The following is a 22,260-nucleotide window of genomic DNA, read 5'->3' as shown; positions in this document are numbered from 1 at the left end:
AACAAGTGTTCACCGGATATAACTATAGCTATTCTATGGTCCTTGGCATAATTAGTTTGTGAACCAACCGTTAATAAAACAATATTGACATATAGAACCAGCATATTCGAGGCAAAAAACAAAATATAATCACGTTTGTCTACTATCATTTCACACTGGATATTATATTTCCTTATTTGAGATTCCCCGTTAAAGAAAAAAAAGAAGAGATTCCCCGTTAAAGAAAAAGTACCATTGATCTTGTTCTTTTTGATTGCTAGTAAATCCTAAAAGTTGATGCCAAAATTGTTTCATAGTCCTTGTAATGCATTGACTAAAACCAAAAAAAAAAAAAAAAACTCTACAACGCTAAATATACTGTCAACCACCAACACGGGTTAGGGTGGGATGGCTGGGAATGGAAAAAATTCTATAGGGAGTGCCTCCCCCAGAAATGGGCCCCATAGTGCACGATCTGGATTTAGTCGAGCTCCAATGTGGGAAACAAAAAAAAAAGATATATATTGTCAACCTCTTCCATATGAATCCGAGAAACAATGTGGTCACTGTGACATCCAGTTCCACAATATAAACATACAATCTCCAATATCAAATTCTGCATTTATATTGTCTATTTTCACAAAATGCTTAGAAGAATACATTGTAACAGGCTTACTAAGAATTGCATTACCAGAGGTAGAAGAAAAAATAGTGAACATCATGCATAAGCATCACTCAAGTCGATAGCTGCTATATACAAATTGCAAGAATAAACGACAATTCCAAACGAAGACAAACAAAAAGATTCCCTTTCTTTCCTTCCTATATAAATATTTTCATGAAAATTTACAATATTTGCAGCATGAATCGCCTCTCACCAGGGATAACTTGCCTTTGTCACACCAAGAGTCACAGCAATCAAAGCAAGCGTAGCCTGATGAACAAACAAAATGAACAGAGTCAAAGCAAATGACATTAGGCAGAAGAACTAAGATATGCAAGACGAACACAGAGGACCATGTTTTCCTTTGGTGTTCTGGAAAAATTTGGCAAACAATTCCATGGTGAAACTATTAGTTATCAAAAGATCCATACTGAAACTATTCAACCTCTTCAGCAGCAACAAGCCAACAACAGATAATTATGAAGGAACATATCTGTTGTTCACAATAATGCTAAAAGCAGTTGTCCTATTTTAACGATTACAAGGCTACTAGAAGTGCTATCTATACTCATGAAAGAAGTGCATTTTCTTAACAACATTTTCTTTATATTCGCAACTCGCTAGTATCTAAGAATATTTTCCTAACAATTCTAGAGAAATGAAAACGAAATTTATAAATCAAAATTTTATTTCTGTTTTGGCTTGCGACAATTAACTAATTTCCTTTTTGGTGAAAGGTGTTACTTAGATGGAAATAACATACAAAGATCAAGGACAAATGCAAAACAAAAAAAGACAATGGACAGATTTGGCAATATCCTAAAGGTCTATGAGGATATTAACACGTCCCAAAGTTAAAGACTTCAGTGCATAACTCCTCCAGTTCTTCATCCTCCTCCAAGATTGTTAACATCTGTTCCGCTACAAGCAAATTGATAAAATATTTCTACAGAGACCACCCAAACAGCAAATTTATGACAACAACAACAACATACCCAGTGTAATCCCACAAAGTGGGGTTTGGGGAGGCTAGAGTGTACCCAGACCTTACCCCTACTTTGGAAGGTAGAGAGATGAAAATCCTTTCTAATACCTATGCCCAAACTCCTCATGTGCTTACGAGCTACGAAAATCCATCGACTCGCTCTACAAGTTTAGAATTGAAAAGGCAATAATAGATTACGCATTTACACTATATGGAAACCTATAACGTGCGGCACTCTAGAGTAATTCAACATGTGGTACACACATATATATACTGTTACTACGAACATACAATTTTGGAATTAGACTAATTTTAATACCACTCATCATAAATTCTCCCCGGAGAAGAAATAGAGGTGTCTATAGTCTCCTTCCCAAACCATCTATCACATCCCTCCCAATGGATAAGGTCTATGTGCTGCCTTATTTGTATTTCTGCTTTCTTCTACTCGGCCTACAAACTTCTGAACTATTATGATATGTAGAGGAAAGAAGACAGCCGAACTGGAAATTGTAGCGAGAAACTTAGTGCAAAAAGTTCTTGCTTCATCTACTATAGTCTACGGTAAATTTGCAACATGCCAGTCCACTTGTTAGGAGTTCCTCCCAAAATGTTCAACAATATGATGCGACAATAAATCAAACAACTTCTAGTAACATATTTCATACTACTTACTCCTTGCTCCTATTTTTTGACTGAGACAACTTCAACAAGCTAGTTCCATGCCCAGATTAGAAGAAAAGACTGGTTATGTGCCACTATATGGAGGGGTTGATCACGACGATGTTCAAGCTTAATTTACTGTTGAGGAACTTGCAACATGCAAGTAACTTGTTAGAATTGCCTGTCCACAACGTAGCAGAACATGAGGCGGGTACGAATAAAAAGACTTAGTCATCTTTCATGCTAATCGCTTGAAAGTGAAAACAGCAGGAAGGTAAATCCATATGCAGACAACATCTAACTACTAATTAAATTTCCCTCTCTATACTATGAAGCACAATGGTCAGCGCACTGCTTCATTGTACAGCCACATCAGTTCTCTCTTCGTCAGCCTATAAGTTTCTAGCGTAAAGAGGGAGAGTTGAAAAGTTACAAGTGTAGAGGTAAACCAGCCTTAAAAGGCCTTGCTAGTTAACGTAGTACCACTCACACTAGGTAATCCCAGTGCATACAAATACAACCATACATGTTACAAAGTAAAAAATCCCGTATTCTAAGTGCCGGCCGATAAAAGTTACCATCAGGAAACAAAAATCGCACATGAAGCCCCGCGTTGCTCAATTAAAGCCATTATACAAGAAATAAATTAATTGATATTGCAATAGATGAGTAAACTTACTGCTAAGGTGCATGCAATAAATCCAGGTTTTTCTCTGTAATCGAGCCGAGCACACAAAAGAAGAAAAGCTCCAATGTACCAGGGAATGGCACCAAGAAAGAAACCACTAATGAACCTTGCAAAGAAAGTCAGAAGAGCGTTATAGAGCAAACCATGGTTAAAAATTTTGGTTGAGCTTTCCACGAATCATAAGATCTAGCTCGTAACAATCTGGTTCACTAATGTCAGAATCCAGTAAAGCCATTAGCAAATTTCACATTAGGTTCCCATGTTGCTGAGTTGTTATTCGTGTGTGCATTTACATTTTTGTTGCCCAAAGATTCAACGTCTGACCTCATTTTTTCTCTCAACTAGGTTTAGTGACTGAATTTGGTGAGCAAAGAATTCCTAAGCCAAAATAATAAGTCAGTCAAGGTTATTTACATCACTTACGCTCCTCAGACAAACAAATGAGAAAATAAGGTAAAGAAAGGCTAATATTGGAACTTACAAGAACCGGCCAATTCCCATACCACAGCAAGGAAGCCGATGCTCCCTTATAGGTCTACCTTCGGCAACAGCATAACCTAAAATCAGGAAAAATCCAAAATGAGAATATGGTATATAAAAGTCTAAACATGGTCTTTTGAATTGCCGAAAAACTTATTTCATTCAAACTACTCCTTTGGACACAAACCACACAAATCGCCAAAAGCAATGAAAATCATCTCATAGTTCTCCACTCTTGATTGAAAGGATATAGAGGTGTTTAAAACTAAGAAGGATCCCCTGTTTACATGCCTTACTTCTGCAAATCAAGAAACTACCTATCTTTATACTTTAATACAATTAGGACTTTAATAAAGCAGGAAGTATCAATAACGTAGTTAATGTCTCGTTGATCAAAATTCTGTAAATACTTTTGACACCAAGTTAAAGCCTCATTGACAAAATTCTCTCCATAATTTTGATACGTAGTTAAAGCAGCATTGCCACAATTCTTGCCATATTTACTGCAAAATAACTTTATCTACTCACCTATTTAAACAAAATATATTTGACTAGTTTCTTTTAGATGTGGGGTCTAATCTAAACCAGACATAAATTGAGAGACAAATAAGAGAAGAGTCGCTCCTCTTCCACTTTAAATCCACATCAAACTGAGATATATTCTTCTTCCACATTCTACACTTTTAACTCGGTATTACTAATATATTCTTATTCCACATACTCCACTTCGCAAAATTATACATAGAATCCTGCATAGTTAATGCGAGGATTATTTAATACCGCCAGTCAAACGCTGCATAAAGTTATGCAGGAATTATTCTTTTATATGGCCAACCAGACTGAGTAATATTTAATTTTACCTATAAACTATTATGTCCAAACAAGGAGATTATTTTTCCTAATTCCTCAAGCCAAACATTATCTTATGCCTGATTTTTTGAAGGGATTATTTTTCCTAATCCCTCCAACCAAACGACCGCTAAGTCTACATCCGACAAGACAATTTTATGTTTTACACTAATAACTAAGAGAGCAAGAATCTTTTGGTAACAATGCTCATTAGCCATTTACATTTTACTTCTCAGAACACACTTAAGACCAATTCATAAGAAAAGAAAAAAGTTTAAAAGGTCGATGTTGAAAGACCAACTCTTAAGTTATCCATCGCCATATCATAATATTTTTTTCTCCCAACCTATCTCTTTCATATAACCGAGAAACCGGTTGTTTTCAGATTTGAAGCGGTGGATCATGGACTACCTCTACCTCTCTACCCTTCTCTACTTAAATACCGAACTTGTTTCATAGCAGGACTCTCTCATAACCTTTAGCAAACTTTAAATTAGACCCAAATATACGTATATATGCTAGTACCTAATTACCCTAATATGTATAGTTTTTGGATGTGGAAGAGAAAGCCGCACTAAACCTCCATAAACTATAATATGATTTCTCAACATTAACTTTCTTTATTACCTTCTTAATTCACAATCCGCGATCCTTGTAAATTCTGGAATCCTAGGGCCCAAGGCAACATGTGCAACTCACACAACAAAATCAAGAACTTTTGGGAATTCATTCTCTGAGAACCTTAAAAGATAAAGAATCAATACCATATGAGCGCTCCCTGTCCTCTTTCCAAATACATGTATGTATCCTAGTACCTAATTAGCCTAATATGTATAGTTTTCGGATGTGGAAGAGAAAGCCGCAGTAAACATCCATAAACTATTATAAAAACTATAATATGATTTCTCAACATTAACTTTCTTTATTACCTTCTTAATTCACAATCCGCGATCCTTGTAAAATCTGGAATCCTAGGACCAAAGGCAACATGTGCAACCCACACAACAAAATCAAGGGTACTTTTGGGAATTCATTTTCTGAGAACCTTAAAAGATAAAGAATCAATACCATATGAGTGCTCCCCGTCCTCTTTCCAAATACACGTATATATCCTAGTACCTAATTAGCCTAATATGTATAGTTTTCGGATGTGGAAGAGAAAGCCGCATAAGCCTCCATAAACTATTATAAAAACTATAATATGATTTCTCAACATTAACTTTCTTTACTACCTTCTTAATTCACAATCCGCAATCCTTGTAAAATCTGGAATCCTAGGACCAAAGGCAACATGTGCAACTCACACAACAAAATCAAGAGTACTTTTGGGAATTCATTTTCTGAGAACCTTAAAAGATAAAGAATCAATACCATATGAGCGCTCCCTGTCCTCTTTTCCACACCCAATGCCATTGCCCCTTGCTAGAACAACCTACTTTAGAATATCCTTAACATTGTCACATGTTATACACAGTGATCAATTTGGCCTTTTATCGATAAAAAGGCCACCAGATTTGGAGGGAGACATAACTAGTAGTTCCATTAATCACATTGCACTGCTTAAAATAGATAATGGAACTTTCATGCCTTTTACTTGACTTTAAAATACCATTGAACACTCTGGGATTGATTTCCAAATGGCAATCTCGTCACCTCTACGGTCAACCAAATTAAACTACAGTAAGTAAAAACTACACTGGATCACATATTTGTATAGTGGTACTCTTCAACATAAATCAGTAAAAATGTATAAGACTCCATATTACAGCCAGAAACTGGGTTGCTGAGTAGAGAGATTGTTTCAAATCAATTATTATAGTTGGGTGGTGTTTATACGATTACCCATATTTTCGATTACCTACTCTTTGCAGCTATCCCATTCTTATAATCAATGTATATCAAATTCTTTAGTTCCTCTATTCAATTTTATGTGACGTTCTTTTCCTTTTTAGTAAGTTCCAAAAAGAATGACTACTTTCTATATTTTAAAACAGTTTAACTTTAGGCTTGTCATTTTACCCTCAATGATGTGCTTTTATAACCACATAAATATCATGGCAAATTTACATTGAGAGTTTAAGTTATATATATCGTCCCCCGTCAGGCTACCTTTCCCGCTTGTAGCAGGCAACCTGTCTTACTTCCAAAATTACAAATCCCATATTCTAAGGACCTAGATATCCGTTTGGATGACTTGATAGTGTAATTTTTTTTTTTTTTACACTGACGGGGTAAATAACTTAAACCCAATGACATGTTCCAAAAGTTTTTCTTTCATTCTTAAAACTCCATTTCAAAGCAAAAGCTGCCACATACGATGAAACGGACGGAGTATTTAACTCCAATCATATTATGATCCATTTCTAATCCCAGCGTATCCAAATTATCTTATTCGACATACCCAATTATACCTCACCTTAAGTACACACATCCAAAGGGATTGGATCCCCTCCAGTACTTATGCCTCCAGTAATGTTCAATGGCTTTCTTGATTAGCGCCACGTGTGAGCTCAAAATTTAATGGTTGGGATTGTGTCCAGGCATTTGAGTGTAAAAAAAAAAAAAAAAAGAAAGAAAGAACCCAAATGAAAGACATCATCTTTAACTTCCACATGTATTTGTGTTAATCAGCAGTTTTCTTTTCCTTCAATCTTCAGTGTTGGTCTTGTGTTATTGAAAGTAAAATCAAAGCCATTAAACTTTCAGCTGATCACACGTGGCTTTAATCAAGAAAGCCATTGAACATTACTGGAGCTGGAGGGGATCCAATCCCCCAACAATGTAAACAAAATAACGGAACTGAAAATAAATTTGACTTAAATTTCCGTATTCATTTTTTTTATCTATAAACATTATGCATCAGTAATTAATACATTCAGAACAATAAAAAAAAAGCACCTTCAACAGCGGTTTGATAACCATGAGGATAATAACAATTGGGAGGAACAACAGGGGAGACACCAGGTGGAGGTATAGGTTGAGGAAAACCAAATACCGCTTGCGATTGCTGTGAAAAAGGAGTAATAGTTTGATAATTGGCGACTCCTTGAAATGTACCGTAGTAATTATTGTTTCTCGCCGGAAATGGCTCGCCGGAGGCGGCGGCGGCTTTGTTCATCTTTTCACCTTCTTCGCCGCTCATTGTGATCGGTGATCGATTGAAGGTTTAGGGTTTCGATAGATCAAAGAGATTGTTGATCAGGGATTTTGGAATAGTTGAATGATCACATGTGGCGTTTCGATGCTTAGTATTACCCGGACACGTGGACTTTGTTTTTTTCCTTTCTTCGGACTTGGAAATTTCTGCTCCCTTCATTTAGAGGAAAATTAGTACGGTATATAATCCTAACTAGTGTTATTTAAAACTAATTTTAAAATTAAATTTGCAATTACTTTTTTTCTCACTCTAAGTGATATTAAATTATTGAAAGATTAGTTCGATCTTTTTTGTAAATTTCTAAAAATCTATGGCTCTCCAAAAATTAAAATTGCACCCAAAGTATTTAAAAATTGAATTTTGTCCTTATTTAGATTTCTTTTTAGCATTATTTATCTATTAAATTTCATCTAGATTTAGACTTTGAAAATTTCTTGAGATCCAATTTAGCTGTAACATCTATGTGATTAAAAATATCAATTATGAACTATAACACTTTCTTTCAAAAAGAAGGAAAATAATTTGGTTCAAGAGACATCAATTATATATGCTACATTTATTCTTTCGATGAGATGTTAGTAGATGTTATTTTCATTTAAGATATACAAACTACTATGAAAATATGAAGAGAATTAATGACTTTTCTTAATATAATTAAATCCTTTTGCTTTCCAAAAACTTTTGTGATGAGAAAATGACATTTCTTCCTTTTGTTAGTTTATAAATGACACATTATTTTATAAAATATACAGGCTAATCAGTTTTTAAACAAAAATAAAGCTTCAACGCTTCATGTTTAATTTAATCATGTGTCCCTGTGAGTTAAAAGACTACACAAATCTTTAATTTAAAATCACAAGATTCAAAAGTTTCGCTTTATTTCTTAAATTTCGTGCCTAGTCAAACTAAGATACTTAAATTGGGACGGAGGGAGTATTACTATTGCTTGGAAAACTAAAAATTATGTAATATTTAGGTACACAGGCATAAAATAGGTCATTTTCTTTAATTATACACATCAGTTATAGTTGGAACGATTCTAAGAGTTTACAGGTTATTGAGACTGATGCGTATATTAAAGGAGGTGACATATTTTAAGTAGTTAACTACATTTGAGAATACACACAAAAGTATTTTTAAAATTTAAATAGAAAATGTCTAATAGAAACATATTATTATGTGTTTGGGTGCTCAATTGAAATAAGTCGTAATTTATGTGTTCATTTAAAATTTACTGACAAATTTAAAAATAAAATATTAAGACAATAAAACAATATATATGTCACGCCCCGAACCATGACCTAGGATTAACACGGCACTCGGTGCCTTACTGGATGTGACCGAGCGAACCACATGGCTTGGTGAATCAACGTGGGGCATAAACATGAGCGGAATATAACTTAAACATGATGAGCCTGAATAAACATGAAATGTCGTAATAGTAAATAAAATACTTGATTAAAACGTGAATACAGATTGTCACAAATACTGAGCCAAAGATGGCTATACGACTCTAAATATCTGACACAACATAACTGACTAGTCTATGAAACCTCTGACATGAGTCTGACTGCTAAACTGTTTACCGGGACAAGGCCCCCGGCATACCTTTACTGCATAATTGAAAAAAACATAAAATAAGATAAAACCCCGAATGAGATGGGGCTCACCAATAGCTGATACGTGTAGAGTCCTAACGAGCTAATCCGTCATCCTGTGAATCTCCATCGTGAAATGCAGGCCCCCAGGCAAATAAAGGGGACGTCAATACACTTGAATTGTACTGGTATGTAAAGCAACTGTGTCACACCCCGACCTTACTAGGGTGTGATGGGCACCCGACCCTTACTTAGAGCCGAGCGAACCCTCAGACTATTCCTGCACATAAAATCACGTCAAACTGTTTAAGTCAAATAAGATAAAATACATAGTGAATTTTTTTTTTTCCTTTCAAAGATATTCTTTCTCGAAGCTTCCAAGCCGGACAAATCTATAATCATACAAAATTCGGTACATGACACAGACCGACATATCGGCTGACGGAGCCGCTTACATACTGACAACTAATACCCACGACACTGTCTGCAAAGTCTCTAACATGAGTCCAGAACCATAACATACAAACTCTGACTCGGCAGCACCCCAGGAGCAAATGGAGTTTGCCAACCCCGATGGATCATCTTCTGTAATAACTTCAACTCATCTGGGAGTACCTGCGCAGCATGAAACGCAGCCCCCGAAGAACAGGGGGTCAGTACGGAAAATGTATCGAGTATGCAAAGCGAAAATGTAACAATTATAATCATAATCCGAACCAGAAGTACAGAAATATAGCGGACAGAATCGAACCCGAATCCGAAACAGAAATACTGAGCTGAGCTGGCAGAATCATCGTACGGATCAGGGGCACAGAACGTGATTGACATAATTATAATCAGAGCCAGAGGTACAGAAATGTAACAGACTAAATCATGGTCCGGATCAGATTACCAGAAGTGTAACAGACAGAGTCGTAATTCAACCGGACAGACAGAAGGGTAGCGGACAGAACCATAATCTCATCAGACAGACAGAAGTATAACAGATAGAATCATAATCCCATCAGACAGACAGAAGTGTAACGGACAGAATCATAATCGCATCGGACAGACAGAAGTGTAACGGACAGAATCATAATCTTGTCAGACAGACAAAAGTGTAACAGACAGAATTATAATCGCATCGGACAGACAGAAGTGTAACGGACAGAATCATAATCGCATCGGACAGACAGAAGTGTAACGGACAGAATCATAATCGCATCGGACAGACAGAAGTGTAACGGACAGAATCATAATCTTGTCAGACAAACAGAAGTGTAACAGACAGAATCATAATCTTATCAGACAGACAGAAGTGTAACGGATAGAATCATAATCGCATCGGACAGACAGAAGTGTAACGGACAAAATCATGCATGCAGAGTCATAAGCCTACACAGATACAGATAGCATATACATACATACATATATCAGATCCCGGCCCTCTAGTGAGGGACGCGGTAACAGAACCCGACCCTCTTAGTACGGGACGCGGTGGACAGACAGATCAGATCATATGCCATCCTGGCCTACATCCCCATACATCACAATATCAGATCACATACAGATGTAAACAGATCTCGGCCCGCACACCGAGGGACGCGGTGAACAATGCAGTAGAATGTGCAAGATAACAGAACCTGGCCCGGGCGCAGTGAAGGAAGCATTGAGACATCCACGAACAGATTAATGAGAAATCACATACATACAGATCATTATATAGACTCAATAGAACTGAAGTAGGCCAAACGGCGGGTCAAATCAAAGTAATCGGATATTACTCATAATATACGCATATATGTCATTTGGGATGGCACGACAGATTTCACCAGAATCAGGTTTCCAAAGGCGGTCCGGATATCAAAATCATTTTATAAGACTTATGAAAATAGTCATAACACTTGTCATATAATGAAAAGAATAATAACCCATATGTTTCCTGTGAAGATCGAACAGAAACAAGGTAATTAAAGCCATATGAAAAGTATCGGGGATTTGTGGGCCCACCTCGGACCGACTCGAGGTGGCGTGCGAAAAATTACGGATAATAGACCTTATGAGGTCGTCCATGATCGTTTGGAGGCATTCCGACTCCGTTTAGGAAAGTTGCATACATATAGTTTACTTTAACGACGAATTGTGAGCAAACTAGTTCAATTACATTGAATGAATAGTGTCCAAAATCAAACTCGAATTTCTACGAACAGAATAACCCCCGAGGCTCAAATTCAAACCTAGTACACCTAGGACATGCCATGAGAAGGAAAGAGACAGCTTTACATACCTTGGCTGCGCCTTACGCTCGTCCAGATTCGTTTCCCGTTTCGCCCAAAATCTACAAATGGTCATGTTTACCAATTGTCAATAGTGAGACTTTTAGCATTCAAATCCTTAATTCATCACTTGTCTACAAAAATTTGGGCAGCATTTCCCCTATATATATAGCACCCCTGAGACATAGCTCGGCTCATTATATCAACAACAACAACCCAACAATCACAATATAATGCAACTTGGAAGCATTCCATATCATATCTACAAAATATTCGCAAGATATACCAAATATACAAACTTTTCACCAAAGTCATAATTCATCCAAAGCTTCTAATCTTTAACATACATATTCATAACATATTTCCATCTTTCAAGTTCATCCACAATCATCATAATTACACCTTAACGACTTCCATTTGCATATTTACATAAACCACAATAAGGTTACATATTTTCCTACAACAACTTAACAACAAATTTTCCATAACAACAAGAACCATTATCCTTCCATTCACTTCACAACAACACAATTAACAAGCTAAACAAAACATAATCCACCATTGCATCTCACCATGGCTCACGGCCACACACTTATTTTCCAACCTCAACCAAATTCATTCAACTTTCATTTCCAATAAAAATTTCACCATAACCACAACTAGGATACAACATAAAATCCAACTCGTATTACTTATACATCAAGGCACACACACGGCCACACATGCATATATATATATATATATATATATATATATATATATACCATGCAACCTTCCATATTTTCATAGTTTCTACTCATTCCTACATTCCATAACATAAACAAAGCCTTCATCACATCACAAGAACATGAAATCCTTACCTTTTTACCAAAGTTTCCACTTGCCACTAAAGTTGTTCCCTTGCCCCAACAATTATATCATGTTTGAGAGAATCTTGAGCTTAGTAACAATTCCAAAAGAGATGGATTTTTGAACCCAAGGATTGAGCTCCAAGATTTTTTTTTTCTTTTTCTCTTTCTCTTTCTCTTTGGCCGTGAGCCTCTTTCTCTTTTCCTTTCATTTTTTTTTTTATTTTTCTTGAAGACTTATCTCTATATATATAATTAATCTCATGATTAAATTGTTGGGCTTGGGCCAAAGGCCTCTTGGCCGGCCACCCTACTCAAATTTGGGCCTCTTTTCTTATTTTTTTTTTAGCCCAATTGATTATAATTCTTGTTTTGTAATTCCCGAAACTAATTTCCAAAATTCCAATTTTGCCCTTGGCCTTCCTCCGTATTTCCACAACAATATTTTTCATGAACAACACACACATATGTGAATTCAAATCAACATATGACCTTATTCCTTACAAATCAAAATCATTTCAAATTTTCCCAAACACGCGAAAGTGCGGGATATAACAAACTGAATGAAGTAAAGCATGGCACATGAAATAATGGAACTGAAACTGTAAACTGAACATGAACATGAATATCATCTGACATGAATATGTATGTGTAACACGAGTAAAAGATTTTAAGTCTGTAAAGATATCTGTGGGAGAGCATTAGTATAACCGACATGTAACCACCATGCAAGAACGCGGCGTCTGATCTCTTCCCGACCAGCTAAGCCATCTTATATCTTGCCGAGGTACAAGACATGAACATGAACATGAATGGATCCAATAACCACAATTGGTAAACATGAAGGTATCGTCCTAACTGGGCGGAGCGATCCTTATCCTACGCTGGAATACATAGTTTCAGGCTATCTGAGACTTCTCGGTAATCTGTGCAACTCCCAAAACATGAACATGGATATAGTTGGCTTAGTAGCCCATGAATTATAACTTGCTTGTAAACATGATTTTTGCTTGTATTACAACATGAAGATAATAAATAATATAACTTGTCCGAAAATATGGAGACATGTAGGATTTTCATGAAAATAAGCATAATACTCATATCTTGCATGTAAGAACCCATGGAATGCAAAGTACGGGTTTTCATGGATTACAGACAGATTCTCAATAACTAAAAGGGAATATTAAGAACACAATAACGAAGTAATCATACAAATATGGTATATCATGGTACATGAACTTAGGGTTATCATGAACATGGCTAAACCCTAGTTTTGGCAAACTCTTATATAACCATGGAGGAACGTGGCGTGGGGAAGAACAAAGATGTTTCCACACGTAGATAGAAACCCTACATACCTGGTAATACTCCAAACTCGTAGTAAAGGTCCAAAACTTGAAGAAAAATCCCAAAGCCTTAAATCCTTAATTCCTTAAATAGGTTTCTTGAAAACGCTAGGTTAGGAATAATGAATTCTTATTTATCAATCATGGATACATGTTAGAATTCACTTGGAATGATTGGAATAGGCTTACCTTGGTGTGTTTTAGTGGTGGGAAGAGAGAACCTTCGTGCTAGGGTTTGAGAGTATGAAAAATAGAATAAAAGACTGAAGTCTTGTATTTATACTTAACTGAGTTGGGGAATTATCTCGTATTTATACTTAACTGAGTCGGGGAATTATACGGTCCATTTATACATTCCGTATAAACTGACCGTATTTAACATGGTTGAAAATTTCGAAAATTGTAATTTCCCAAACAATAATTACGGACCGAGATACGATCCGTATTTCTTTATACGGCCACCAAGTATGGTCCGTATTTAAGCATTTAATAAATTGAAAAATTGCAGTGACTTAAGATTTTTCTTGCTTCGATACTGACCAAAGTACGGTCCGTATAAATTTTTACGGAGGGTAGTACGGCCCGTATAATTGATCGTAAAAAGTGGTGTTTCACTGAACTGAAACGAATTTAATTCCAACACTTCTCGTCTGGTCTTCTAAGTCCCAAATTATGACCGTGGCTTAGTTTAAAGGTACGAGGTGTTACAATATCTCCCCCTCGGAATAATTCGTCCTCGAATGATGGGTCATGGTTAAGATTGGAACTAGATATGGCTTGAGTACATAAACGTGAAGAAAACGTGACACAGAACATGGAGACTGAATTAACATGACATGGTTACATGAAAACATGAATACTGAGACATGGAACATGAGCACAGGATACATGAGTGTGAAACATGAGACGTGGCATGGATTATGGAAGGTTACCTTGCGCGTTCTTTGCTTGCTCTTCAAAAAAATGGGGATATCTAGATTTCATGTCCTCTTCAGCTTCCCATGTAGCCTCCTCAATTTTCTGACTCCTCCACAAGACCTTTACTGAGGCTACTTCCTTAGTTCTCAACTTGCGAACCTGACGATCAAGAATGGCTACGGGGATCTCTTAATAAGTGAGACCATCTTTAACTGTTATGGTATCTGCAGGTACAGCTAATGACGGGTCTCCGACACACTTTCTCAACATAGACACATGGAACACTGGATAAACAGCAGCCAACTCTTGTGGCAACTCAAGCTCATAAGCTACTTGACCAACCCTTCGCAGGATTCTGTAAGGTCCAATATATCTGGGGTTGAGCTTTCATGTCTTGTCAAATCTCATCACACCTTTCATAGGTGAAACCTTTAAGAACACCCAATCATCAAATTGAAACTCTACGTCCCTTCTCCTCACATCTGTATAGGACTTCTGGCGACTCTGAGTCGTTTTCAAACGCTCTTAATTAACTTGACTTTCTCCATATCTTGATAGAACAAATCCGATCCTAGCAATTCAGCTTTACCAACTTCGAACCAACCAACATGTGATCTATACCTTCGCCCAAACAAAGCTTTAAACGGTGCCATCTTGATACTAGCATGATAACTGTTATTATAAGCAAATTAAATGAGGGGCAAATGGTCACCCCAATTACCTTTGAAATCTAGGACACATGCTCTCAACATGTCCTCAAGAGTCTGAATAGTACGCTCTGCCTGGCCATCTGTCTGCGGATGAAAAGCTGTGTTGAGGTTTACCTTGGTACCCAATCCCTTTTTAAAGGATTTCCAGAAGTTCGTTGTGAACTGAGCACCACGATCTGAAATAATAGACAAAGGATTCCCATGCAATCTGACAATCTCACGGATGTACAACTTGGCATAATCTTCTACTGAATCTGTGGTCTTGACTGGCAAAAATTGTGCTGACTTAGTAAGCTAGACAACAATCACCCAAATAGAGTCATGGCTACGGGATGAACGAGGTAGACCTGTTATGAAATCCATATTTATCATCTCCCATTTCCAAACAGGAATATTAATATTCTGAGCCAACCCACCAGGCCTCTGGTGTTCAGCTTTCACTTGCTGGCAATTTGGACACTTAGCCACAAAATCTGCTACACCATTTTTCATATCATTCCACCAATAAAATTTCTTAAGATCATGATACATCTTAGTCGAACCTGGATGAATGGAATACCTGGCGTTGTGAGCTTCTGACATGATTCGCTCTCTGAGCCCATCTATATTTGGAACACATAATCTGCCTCGGTAGCTCAAGGGACCATCACCTACCCCCTATTAGAAAGCCGTTGTCTTATGCTTATGAAACCCCTCTTTCAGTTGTAATAAGTAGGGACCACTAAACTTCTTTTCTTTCACTTCTACCACTAAGGAGGAATGAGTTCTGTTATGAACAACAACACCACCATCTTCGGAGTTTAAGAGTCGAACTCCTAGATTGGCTAAACGGTGAACTTTCTTGGTCAGAGTTCTTTTATCTGCCTCAGCGTGAGCTAAACTTCCCATGGAACGTTGACTAAGAGCATCGACTACAACATTCGCCTTCCCCGGATGATAGAGGATATTTACATCGTAGTCCTTAAGCAATTTGAGCCGTCTTCTTTGCCTAAGATTCAACTCTCTTTGCTTAAAAATATACTGCAGGATTTTATGATTGGTGAAAATATCAACATGCACCCAATACAAATAATGACGCCATATCTTAAGCGCAAAAACCACGGCTGCTAACTCTAAGTCATGAGTCCGATAATTATTTTCATGAGTCTTAAGCTGACGAGATGCATAAGCTACAACCTTACCATGCTGCATTAAGGCACATCCGAGATCAATTCTCAAAGCATCACAATAGACAATGAACCCTTCGGTTCCCTCTGGCAGCGTCAGAACTGGAGCAGAAGTCAACCTCTTCTTCAACTCTTCAAAGCTTTGCTTACATTTATCTGACCACTGAAACTTAACCTTTTTATGAGTCAACTTAGTCAACCGAGCAGAAATAGAGAAAAATCCCTCCACAAAACGTCTATAATAGACTGTCAGACCCAAGAAACTTCTTATGTCGAAAAGTGAGGTGGGTCTGGGCCAATTCTTTACAGCATCAATTTTCTGAGAGTCAACCTTCACACCTTCACCTAAAATTACATGACCTAGAAATGCCACTGACTTGAGTCAAAATTCACACTTTGAGAATTTACCATAAAGCTCACGATCCTGAAGTGTCTGCAACACTATTCTGAGATGTTCTTCGTGTTCAGCCTCACTACGGGAATACACCAAAATATCATCAATGAAGAAAATGACGAATAAATCAAGATAAGTCTTGAAGACCCTATTCATAAGATCCATGAAAGCAGACATGACAAGAAATTCGAAATGACCATAACAGGTTCTGAAAGCGGTCTTCGGAATATCAACTTCCTTAACCTTTAACTGATGGTATCCTGATCTGAGGTTAATTTTGGAATAGCACTGGGCACCCTGAAGTTGGTCAAACAAATCATCTATTCTGGGAAAAGGGTATTTGTTCTTAATGGTGACCTTGTTCAACTGACGGTAATCAATGCACATGCGTAAGGAACCATCTTTCTTTCGGACAAACAAGACCGGCGCACCCCAAGGGGAGACATTAGGACTAATAAATCCCTTGTCAAGAAGATCTTTCAACTGGGTTTTTAACTCGGCAGGAGCCATCATGTATGGCGGAATAGATATTGGCTGAGTGTCGGAAAGAAGATCAATTCCAAAGTCAATCTCCCTGTCAGGAAGAACTTAGGGAAAACCTCTAGAAACTCGTTAACGACTAGTACAGACTGGAGAGTTGGGGTTTGGGTCTTCGTATCCCTGACCCGAACTAAATGATAGATACATACCTTGGAAATCATCTTTCTGGCTTTGAGATATAAAATAAATCTACCCCTGGGTACTACTGAGTTACCCTTCCACTCTATGACGGGTTTGTTAGGAAATTCAAATCTTACAATTTTGGTTCTACAACCCACTGTGGCATAATATGAAGCTAACCAATCCATGCCCATGATTACATTAAAGTCTACCATCTCTAATTCTGCTAAGTCAGCTATGGTTCTGCTGTGATGGACTAAAACTGGGAAACCCCTATAAATACGTCTAGCTATAACTGATTCTCTAAATGGAGTGGACACTTCAAAGCGTTCATGCAACTTTTCTGGTTCTATCCCAAATTTCTTAGCAATAAATGGGGTTACATAAGATAAGGTGGATCCTAGGTCAATAAGGGCATCAACGTTGAGAGTGAAAACAGTTAGTGTACCTGTGACAACGTCTGCACATGCCTTTGTATCCTGACGACCAGTTAAAGCATACAAACGGTTTCGACCTCCGCCCGCATTGCTAGACTTAGTTGCATCATGCCCTGACTGGGCTTGAGAATTACGAGGAGCTGCTGAATTTGTGGAGTGAGCCACCATACCTCTGGTACCTTGTCTTGCTGATGGACAGTCTCTCTGAAAATGACCCTGCTGGCCATACCCATAGCATACATCCATGCCCATACGACACTCCCTTAGGTGCCTCTTACCACACTTTCCTCAAACCGGATTATCATAAGTCTGCTGACCCACACTAGCCTGAGAGTAAAAGTAAGTTGGCCTGAAATTCTGCCTCTTCTGATCATTCTCGAACTTTGGAGCTGGGGCACTGGCTGTAGATGGAGCGGGTCCTGATGATTTGTTCTTGAAAAAATTTCTGCCTCTACATCCCCCATGACTGAAGTTACATGCAGACTTAACTCTCTTAATAAATTCACAGTCCTTCTCTTTCTGCAGAGCCTCCTCCTTTTTCATTTGGTCCTCAAGACCCTGAACAAAGGCAACCATCTTGGTGATAGTCATCTTGTCATTCTGAGCAGCAATATTGGCATCACCATACAAGTCGGGTGTAAGGCCCAACACAAATCTCCTAACTATGGCCCTCATGTCAGGAAGCATATACTGAGCAAACTTAGACAAGGAAACAAACTTGAGATAATATTCATTCACACTTATACTGTTCTGCCTAAGTCTCTCAAATTCGTAGGCCTTTGCCTCTCTAACCTCAATCGGCTAGAAGAGATCAATGAAAGCATCAATAAACTCATCCCAAGTTGCTGGAAATGTATCCTTCCCGCGAGACTGTTCCCACATCTCATACCAAATATGAGCAACATCCTACAACTGATAAGATCCCAACTCTGCTGCCTCTGTCTCCGTAGCATGCATAACACGAAAGACTTTCTGAAGCCCATCGATGAAGTTCTGGGGATCTTCTCCCTTAATAGACTCGGTGAACACTGGAGGCTTCATGTTCAGAAATTCCTTAGTCCTAGAGCTGTTCGACCCTCCACCAACACCTGTGCTGGGAGCCATTTCCTGACGTTGTGACTGATTAGCAATAATTTGGGTGAGCAGCGGAATGGCTCCCCTAACATCCATGTCAGCAGCATTAGGCTGCAGAGTAGCGGTGGGACAGGCCTCCGCAGGCCTTTCTGTAGCTGGGGGTGCAGTATCTATTGCAACCCTCTGAGTCTGAGGCTCCACCTCTGGAGTAATGTTGGCGGTAACCCTCTAGTTGATAGTTGTGGTCCTCTTGGAGTACTTCCTTTCACAGGCATTGTCTGAAATACGTAATACGCACGAGTCAGAAGGATTCCCGAAAGCATAGCTCTAACTGCATAAACCAGAGTATGAAAGAAGTGAGACAATCCTAGATGTCTTAGTGGTCAACTGTTTACATATGTAGGGCCCGCACACATATAAAAGTGACTCCCTAAGACACTTGACCCTAGGCTCTGATACCAAGCTTTTTCACACCCCGAACCATGGCCTGGGTGTAACACGGCACTCGGTGCCTTACTGCATGTGACCGAGCGAACCACATGGCTTGGTGAATCAACATGGGGCATAAACATGATGGCCTTGAATAAACATGAGATGTCGTAATAGTAAATAAAATACTTGATTAAAACGTGAATACAGATTGTCATAAATACTGAGCCAAAGATGGCTATACGACTCTGAATATCTGACATAACATGACTGACTAGTCTATGAAACCTCTGACATGAGTCTGATTGCTAAACTGTTTACCGGGATAAGGCCCCCGACATACCTTTACTGCATAACTGAAATAACATAAATAAGATAATATCCCGAACGAGATGGGGCTCACTAATAGCTAATATGCATAGAGTCCTAACGAGTTGATCCGTCGTCCTGTAAATCTACATCGTAAAATGCAGGCCCCCAGACAAATAAAGGGGACGTCAGTACACTTGAATTGTACTGGTATGTAAAGCAACTGAATGAAGTAAAGCATGACACATGAAATAATAGAACTAAATCTGAAACTATAAACTGAACATGAACATGAATATCATCTGACATGAATATGTATGTATAACATGAGTAAAATATTTTAAGTCTGTAAAGATATTTGTGGGAGAGCATTAGTATAACCGACATGTAACCACCACGCAAGAACGTGACGTCTGATCTCTGCCCGACCAGCTAAGCCATCTTGTACCTTTCCAGGGTACAAGACATGAACATGAATGGATCCAATAACCACAGTGGGTAAACATGAAGGTATCATTCTAACTGGGCGGAGCGATCCTTATCCTACGCTGGCATACGTAGTTTTAGGCTATCTGAGACTTCTCGGCAATCTGTGCAATTCCAAAAACATGAACATGGATATAGTTGGCTTAGTAGCCCATAAATTATATTACTTGCTTTTAAACATGATTCTTGCTTGTATTACAAAATGAAGATAATATATAATATAACTTATCCGAAAACATGGAGACATGTAAGATTTTCATGAAAATAAGCATAATAGTTCATATCTTGCATGTACGAACCCATGGAATACAAAGTACGGGTTTTCATGGATTACAGACAGATTCTCAATAACCAAAAGGGAATATTAAGAACACAATAACGAAGTAATCATACAAATATGGTATATCATAGTACATGAACTTAGGGTTATCATGAACATGGCTAAAACCCTAGTTTTGGTGAACTCTTGTATAATCATGGAGGAATGTGGTGTGGGGAAGAACAAAGATGTTTCCACATGTAGATAGAAACCTTACATACCTGGTAATACTCAAAACTCGTAGTAAAGGTCCGAACCTTGAAGAAGAATCCCAAAGCCTTAAATCTTGAATTCCTTAAATAGATTTTCTTGAAAACCCTAGGTTAGGAACAATGAATTCTTATTTAGCAATCATAGACACATGTTAGAATTCACTTGGAATGATTGGAATAGGCTTACCTTGGTGTGTTTTAATGGTGGGAAGAGAGAACCTTCGTGCTAGGGCTTGAGAGTATGAAAAATAGAATAAAAGACTGAAGTCTCGTATTTATACTTAATTGAGTCAGGGAATTATACAGTCTATATAAACTGACCGTATTTAACATGTTTAAAAATTCCAGGAACTGTAATTTCCCAAACAATAATTACGGATCGAGATACGGTTCGTATTTATTTATACAGCCCACCAAGTACGGTCATTATTTAAGCATTTAATAAATTGGCAAATTCCAGTTACTTAAGATTTTTCATGCTTCGATACGGACCAAAGTACGGTCCGTATAAATTCTCACGGAGGGTAGTGCGGCCCGTATTCAATTATACGGTCCGTATAATTGATCGTAAAAAGTGATGTATCACTGAACTGAAACGAATTTAATTCCAACACTTCTCGTCTGGTCTTCTAAGTCCCAAATCATGAACGTGGCTTAGTTTAAAGGTACGAGGTGTTGCAATATAGTGGGAGAAAAATGAGGTATATAAAATAAGTTATAGTACATTCCACACCACCCTCTCAAGTAGATAAGCAATAAAGGACAACTAAAAGGTTGAATTTGGAAGAGAAGCCTTTTGGTTAGTAATCATTAGTTAGAATCTATCTAAGTGACTACAAAATCTTTAGATTCCCCCTTAATATAAGTAGTAATATTATCCTCTGTATACATGGACATTATATTTTGTAGAGGGTCATTTAATCAATTCACCCGTTTAATTAATGTGGCAATTACAAAGATTGAATAAGTGGGCATTTGGACATAAAATTATGAAAGTTGAAAACAAAAATTATAATACTATAGTATTTGAGTTGAAAATGATATTTGGAAGTTGGAGTTGTGTTTTGAATTTTTGTGAGTGATTTGAAGTGAAATTGTGAAAATAACTTTTTGGAGTTTTTTGAATTCCGAAAGATTCCGGAATTCAACTTCAAGTTGAATTTCAAAAAATTCTAACAATTCTATGCCCAAACAATTTTCGGGAATAATATTAAGGAAAAAAGTGAAAACTATGCATGACTAAACGGGCAATAAGAAAGTTGGAAGGTTTACTTTTTTCTGGAATTCAAATTATACACCTTTTTCTGGAATAAAAATTATTCACTTTCTTCTGAAATAAAAATTATTCACTCTCTTGAATAAAAATTATTTCTCTTTTTTCCGGAACAAAAATTATTCACTTTTTTTTAGAATGACTTTTCACTTAATTTGACTATCAGTGGTTGGTCATGAAAATTTCAAATTCAACTTAAAGTTATATGTTTTCCAACTCATTTTTTACTTTTGAAGTTGTATTTTAAATTTGAAAAGTACATTCAATGTAACACTTCGTAAATTCAGGTTAGGTGTGAATGTGTTAAATGAGTGTTAATGTGACATTTTATCCATATGATGTCCTATCGGAATAAGTTTGA

General features: G+C 37.4%; 1 protein-coding gene across 1 annotated transcript; it reads right to left on the bottom strand.

Moving 5' to 3' along the window:
- Positions 1 to 581: 581 nt before the first annotated feature.
- LOC132609236 (large ribosomal subunit protein eL20z-like) lies at positions 582 to 7,605 on the bottom strand. The gene is made up of 4 exons (XM_060323113.1): positions 7,207 to 7,605; positions 3,461 to 3,536; positions 2,971 to 3,085; positions 582 to 913 (listed from the first exon to the last, which is right to left on the bottom strand). Exons 1-4 carry the CDS (start codon positions 7,448 to 7,450, stop codon positions 854 to 856), a joined length of 495 nt encoding a protein of 164 aa, XP_060179096.1. The 5' UTR covers positions 7,451 to 7,605; the 3' UTR covers positions 582 to 853.
- Positions 7,606 to 22,260: the final 14,655 nt, after the last annotated feature.

The sequence above is a fragment of the Lycium barbarum genome, chromosome 9, assembly GCF_019175385.1.
Source record: "Lycium barbarum isolate Lr01 chromosome 9, ASM1917538v2, whole genome shotgun sequence".
NCBI lineage: Eukaryota > Viridiplantae > Streptophyta > Magnoliopsida > Solanales > Solanaceae > Lycium > Lycium barbarum.
Note: the sequence above shows the minus strand (reverse complement) of the source record. Positions and strands in the feature narration are given on the sequence as shown.

Excerpts from the sequence above, each read along its gene's own strand:
- LOC132609236 (XM_060323113.1), bottom strand. The coding sequence starts at position 7,450 with ATGAGCGGCGAAGAAGGTGAAAAGATGAACAAAGCCGCCGCCGCCTCC. Across the intron at positions 3,086-3,460 it reads ATGGGAATTGGCCGGTTCTT|GTTCATTAGTGGTTTCTTTC; the intron begins GTAAGTTCCAAT and ends TTTCTTTGCAAG. Across the intron at positions 914-2,970 it reads TTATTGCATGCACCTTAGCA|GCTACGCTTGCTTTGATTGC; the intron begins GTAAGTTTACTC and ends TTTGTTCATCAG.